Consider the following 6,605-nt stretch of genomic DNA (forward strand, 5'->3'; position numbering starts at 1 on the left):
AAGATAGCTATAGGTAGGTCATTAATTAGACAAGCAAATAGATAACAGACAGATAGATGACAGATAGGTGACAGATAGATGATAGATAGATGATAGATGATAGATAGATAGATAGATAGAATAGATTGCCAAATGTCCTTTAAGAAGTAAAATACCCTGGAGCCGGGCGTGGTGGCATACACCTTTGATCCCAGCTCTTGGGAGGCAGAGGCAGGAGGATCTCTGTGAGTTCAAAGCCAGTTTAGTCTACCTAGGGAGTTCCAGGACACCTAGGGCTACAAGGAGACACTGTCTCAAAAAAAAAAAAAAGAAAAAGAAAAAAGCAGTAAAATACCGTGATAGAGAATCACTGACCTAAGACATCCCACAGAAAATCTCCTTCTTTATACTTCCATGTCTTCTGTGGCTACAGTGTCACCTTTCTTGTTGCTCTGACAAAAGCCCTTAAGAAAAGAAGGGTTTGTTTTGGCTCACAGCTTGAGAACACAGTCTATCACAGCAGGGGAGGAGCAGGGAGTCTGAGGCACTGGGGAACCAGAGAGCTATGCATGCTGGTGCTCAGTTTTCTTCTTTTTGTTCGGCCTGGAACCCTAGCCCATGGGATGATGTTGCGCACATTCAGGGTGGATCCTCCCTCAGCTGTTTTGTGACGCCTGGCGGGGAAGGCCTGTTCTAGACCCAGTCCTCCCACACATTGCCATCCAAATGCTCTGGTAGAAACCTTGGTGCAGGAACCAGGCGTGGTGGCACACGCCTTTAATCTCAGGAGGCAGAGGCAGGTGGATCTCTGGGAGTTCAAGGCCAACCTGGTCTACCTAGTGAGTTCCAGGACAGCTGGGGCTACAGGGAGACCCATCTCAAAAAGACAACAAAAGAAAGAAACCTCAGTGCTGGGTCTGCATTCTTTGGACCACCTGAACCATGTACCCCTCACCAGAATCCTCACTTTTCCCAGGATCAAGCATGAGAACATCGTGACCTTGGAGGACATCTATGAGAGTACTACCCACTACTACCTGGTCATGCAGCTGTAAGTGAGGGTGCCCCACCCCAACGAGGCCCAGGAGAGTGCCAGGGGGACTGAGAGGGGAGGGAGGATAGTGACCAGATGAGGTCAAGAATTAGCCCCAGAGGCTTTGAAATGTGGTCCTTTTGGGTCAGTGTGCTTCTGGTGCTGGGCTGAGGGGTCACATTGGACCGACTGTTGAGCTGGTGTGTACCAGCACAGGCTTGTCAGTTCTTAGAATATTTCCTACAAGTGAACAATAGCTATCCATGCTCTTTGCAGCCTGTGGGGCTTCTGGGGCCTCCACTGAAGGGGCAATGTCAGCGTGAGCTACCAGAACCCTTCTCTGGCACATTTTGGTCGGTCCCTGTCTGTGGACTAGACAGTAAACACATTAACATTGTTCCAGGACAAACTGACTGTAAGTGTAAAGACCTCAAGTAGATGGATTTCAATTCAATACAAAGAAAACATGTCTTAAGAAAAACCCATTTGAACTAAACGTAGCCTGTGCTGTGTGTCCTCTGGTCGAACAGGAATTGTTCTTCAGCACAAAGGTCTACAGGTCATCGTCACAACCAGATAAGTGATCCACCCAGAGTGTGGTCCCGAGTGTGGGGCGGGTAGCTGCTGGAAGAAACTACCAGGTGCTGGACTTCAGTGTAATATCTAGAAATGTGAGGAGCCCCAAGAAAGCACAGCCTTTCACTGTAGAGAGTTCTTCAGCACACACATGTTCCTGGACTGATTAAAAACTTCTAGAAAACATAGTATAGATGGTACCCAGGATCATGATGGGTCCGCATTGGCCCTGAAGCTCCTGAGTCCTCACTTTCCACTTGAGTCTCAAAATGCTCCTGTGTCCCTACCTGGGACTCCTGTGTCCCTACCTGGGACTCCTGTGTCCCTGTGTGGGACTCCTGTGTCCCTGTGTGGGACTCCTGTGTCCCTACCTGGGATCCCTGTGTCCCTACGTGGGATCCCTGTGTCCCTACGTGGGACTCCTGTGTCCCTACCTGGGACTCCTGTGTCCCTACCTGGGATCCCTGTGTCCCTACGTGGGACCCCTGTGTCCCTACGTGGGATCCCTGTGTCCCTACGTGGGACTCCTGTGTCCCTACGTGGGATCCCTGTGTCCCTACGTGGGATCCCTGTGTCCCTACGTGGGATCCCTGTGTCCCTACGTGGGATCCCTGTGTCCCTACGTGGGATCCCTGTGTCCCTACGTGGGATCCCTGTGTCCCTACGTGGGATCCCTGTGTCCCTACGTGGGATCCCTGTGTCCCTACGTGGGATCCCTGTGTCCCTACCTGGGACTCCTGTGTCCCTACGTGGGACCCCTGTGTCCCTACGTGGGATTCTGCAGTAGGGCATCCAAATTTCCAAAATGAGTAAAGAAGTCTTTTTTTAAAAAAATACTTTATTATTTTTATGTGTATGAGTGTACTGCCTGCATGTATATAAGTGCACCCATGTCATTTCTGCAGTAGGGCGTCCAAATTTCCAAAATGAGTAAAGAAGTCTTTTTTTAAAAAAATACTTTATTATTTTTATTTTATGTGTATGAGTGTACTGCCTGCCTGTATGTGAGTGCACCCGTGTCGTGCAATGCCACGGAGGTCAGAAGAGGGCTTTGTATAAATGCATTTTACGTATATATGCACAATTAGTCTCATTTTCAAGCTTTCTCTTTCCTACTTTGCCCAGTGCCACATCACTTCTCTCTGCCATGCTGACTTCCTGTATCCTGGCCAGGAAGGAAGGCATTCATAGGAAGGAATTCTTGACTTTTTCAGACAACCCCAACCAGGAGCCCTGAGTGATCCACCCCATCCTCACTTCAGGGACCAGCCCTCACAGCTCAACTGTAGAGCTGCATTTTGCACGTCTTAGACCTGACATAAAACTAAATTCCTGGGGCTGGAGAAATGGCTCAGCAGTTAAGAACACTGAATGTTCTTGCAGAAGACCTGGGTTCAAATCTCAGCACCCACATGGCAGCTAACAACTGTCTCTGACTCTGGTTCCAGGGGATCTGACAGCCTCTCCTGTCTTCCGTGGACACTGCCCGACACGGGTGCACTTACCTACATGAAAGCAATACACGCGTACACATAAAAATACTAAATAAAATATTTTTTAAAAAGTAGATTCCTGATCCATTCCTGTATCTACAGTGTTTCTGGTGGGGAGCTCTTTGACCGGATCCTAGAGCGTGGTGTCTACACAGAGAAGGATGCCAGTGTGGTGATCCAGCAGGTCTTGTCTGCAGTGAAATACCTCCATGAGAACGGCATCGTCCACAGAGACCTAAAGGTGACGGGCGGTAGCAGGAGGCAGTGGTGACCTTCAGGGAGTTGTGTGGGGCCTGAGGAGTGGAGCTCTCTCGGATGAGAAGGTTGGCCTGGTTGGATTCCCAAGGCCTCTTCTGTCCTTGGATTCCTTAGGCAAGCCAGCCAAGGCTAGAATATTGCTGGTCATCTGCCCCTTAGCCTTTTCTGAACCTTTTGAAATGCTTACCCCATTAGATATTAAAATAACCCACAGCCATAGTTAAAATAAGCAAAACACTTACCAAGGGTCTGCACAGCAGCAGACACCTCGTTAGCTTTAAGAGATTAGAGACAATGAGCCAAGAGTTGGCTCCCTCCAAAAGCAGGCTGGGGGAAATGAGCATGGGAGGGGTCACAAGGCTGAGCAAAGCCAGGACCATAAGCAAGACACAGAGTTCTAGGGTGCAGTGGTACAGGCACGGATAGGAGGAAGGAGGGAAGAGGAGAGAAGGGGTGTGGCCTCTGAGTCAGGAGCCCAGGGCTCAGTTTCTTATGAAATTCTGGGTCTTGAAGGATGGTGCACTGTGTTCAGGCGGCTCCATCCTGGACTCCACCCGATGCTGTGTCTCCTCCTACAGCCGGAAAACCTGTTGTACCTCACCCCTGAGGAGAACTCCAAGATCATGATCACTGACTTTGGTCTGTCTAAGATGGAGCAGAACGGAGTCATGTCCACAGCCTGTGGGACCCCGGGCTACGTGGGTGAGTCTGGGAGCCCGGAGGCATTCAACACCACTTACAGAGAGATGATTGTCTGGTAGAGCCTCCCGCCAGTCCATCCACCTCTGGAGCTTCCTCTTCCTCTCCAACCCTGCTCTTCACAGAGCCTGCCCTAAGCCCTTCCCACAGCGTCTAGACTACCCTACCACCCTTGAAGAAGCCTTTCATGTAGACCAGGGCCAGATCACAACCCTGGGATGGGTGGGGAGCTGAGCGGTGATGTGCTCACCCCTCTTCTCCTCCAGTGCTAGACTCCCCACCTCCCTCCATGAAACTGCTAGGGGTCTGGATGCACGCAATGCTGAGTTTGGGCCCGAGGACCCAGATATGTATCCCTCATGTAGATCTTAGAAGCATGTGGAGGGACAGAGGTAGGACATTGTGGTCGATCAGCTGCCAGGACTCCCCAGGAGAGAGGAAACTGTCAGGGTGCCTGTGAGACAGGGCCCGGTAGGGGGAAGGGGATTCATGATGCCCCTCCTACCCACTCCTCTTAGTCAGTCATCACCTGATGGGAAGTGGGAGGCAGAGCCAGACTCCTAGAAAGAATCCACTGTCCCCAAAGGGAATCACTCCTTACCTGAAGACACTGAGTTCCACAGGTACCAAGCCCAGTACCTGGATAAACCCAGGAGGCAGCTCTCTGCTGCCTGGAGTTCCCAGTCAGAGGGAGGCCTGGCTCATGCCTTCACTGAACCCTCAGTCTGGGGACACATCAAGCCCTGATCGGGTACCCAGAGTCAAATGGACAAGTTCCTGTCATCCTCTGGAGGCTCCTGAGCTGGCGAGGGTGAGGAGCCTCTGCCTTCCCGGGTTCCCACTGGTTGTGGTGGGGAGAGTCCATACCACCCAGAAGACCTCTGCTCTGAAGGGAAAGACTGAGCCCTTGCCCAGGGATCCCCCATGTCAGCAGAGACAGATGCTACCCTCAGAGAATACTTGATCCGACAAGAGAGGCAACACTGGAGAGTGCCAGTCTGATGGAGGAGTCATAAACAGGGTCACAGAAACTCCCAGACTGATGGAGGAGTCTCTCCTCACCGGAGGGATTAGTCTGATTGCAGAGACACCGTCTCTGCCCTTACGGAGTTTTCAATTGCATCAACCACCACTCCATACCTTCTATCCCATCCCCACGCCAGCTGCCCTGGTCCTCTGCTCCTTCTCCTGCCCTGTAGCCCCACCCCAAGGCTCCTCTCTTGCACCTAGCCCTGACTACCATTAATTCCTGCAGCTCCAGAAGTGCTGGCCCAGAAGCCTTACAGCAAGGCTGTGGACTGCTGGTCCATCGGCGTCATCACATACATACTGTGAGTAAAGCCCATGTTGGTTCAGTCCCCGAGAAATCCCAGAGCCTGCTCACTCCTCTGAAGCATGTGTGCATGCACACAGACACAGACACAGACATGCTAACAACAGAGATACACAGTCACACATGCAGACACACATAGAGACAAATACAGATACACAGACACATAGAGACACACATAGAGATACATAGATACACACACATAAACACACAAGCTCACTGAGATACACACACACACACACACACACACACACATACACACACACGCACACACAAGCTCACTTTGGCACCCAATCCACTGAACTCCACCAAGCTCTGAGGAGAGCCAAGCGCTCGGCCACTCTCCATCCCCCTGGACCACCCTCCTCCCAGGTGCTGTGCCCCTTCTCACTGTGTGTAAATGTGTTGAGTTCCAGTCACTCTGTAGAACTGGCAGGGAAATGGAGATCAAACCAGGCTTGGAACCCAGGTGGGCTGACGCTCCTGCATCAGATGCTCCTCACCCAGAGCAGCCCATGGCCTGAGGAAGCTGGTCGGGGCCCATCCTCCCCTCTATACATGCTGGAGTCAGTTGTTCCTGTTCCTAAACTGCATGTGGGCTTTCCCCTACCAACCCTCCCACCCTGCAGCCCGCTTTGTTCTTAAGGAAATGGAGCTCTTAGTGTGGATGCCGTTGATGTTGAATAATGCTCTCACTAATGCACTTATTCAGCAAATCTTGGCTCCTGAGTCAGCTGGGAGAGCGCCTACTTCATGTGCAGGAAGCCCTGAGTGAGATTCCAAATCAGCATAAACTCAGCTGCACGGTTGGAGGGACGGCTCAATGGTTAAGAGTGCGTGCTGCTCTTGCAAGGGATCCAAGTTCAGTTCCAGGCACCCATATCAGGTGTTTCCAGCTGTCTGTAACTCTAGCTCCAGGGAATCTGTTGCCCTCTCCTGGCTTCCATGGACACCAGCACAAATCTGGCATACTCACACACACACACACACACACACACACACACACACACACACACACATATAAATAAAAAAATTTTAACCTTAAAAAAAATACTAGGTGTGGTGGCACACAGCTGTAGTATCAGAACTCAGGAGGCAGAGGCAGGGGGGTCAGAAGTTCAATGTCATCCTCAGCTGTATGGCAAGTTTGAGGTCGGCTTGAGCTACATAAAGCAGTGAGACAATAATAAATAAATAAATAAAAATAATGAGTAAATAAATATTAATAAATAATAAG

At 50.7% G+C, this 6,605-nt stretch overlaps 1 protein-coding gene across 1 annotated transcript in view; it reads left to right on the top strand.

The window, feature by feature from the left end:
* The window catches only part of Camk1g (calcium/calmodulin dependent protein kinase IG), a 19,330-nt gene that overhangs the window by 6,874 nt on the left and 5,851 nt on the right, over positions 1-6,605 (top strand). Inside the window, exons 4-7 of the mRNA XM_017796031.2 lie at positions 956-1,030; positions 3,184-3,322; positions 3,918-4,041; positions 5,294-5,369. Of these exons, the coding sequence (XP_017651520.1) occupies positions 956-1,030; positions 3,184-3,322; positions 3,918-4,041; positions 5,294-5,369 (414 nt within the window). The remainder of the gene's footprint in view (positions 1-955; positions 1,031-3,183; positions 3,323-3,917; positions 4,042-5,293; positions 5,370-6,605) is intronic.

This window comes from Nannospalax galili, unplaced genomic scaffold, assembly GCF_000622305.1.
Source record: "Nannospalax galili isolate Female #2095 unplaced genomic scaffold, S.galili_v1.0 scaffold648, whole genome shotgun sequence".
NCBI classification, from domain to species: Eukaryota; Metazoa; Chordata; class Mammalia; order Rodentia; family Spalacidae; genus Nannospalax; species Nannospalax galili.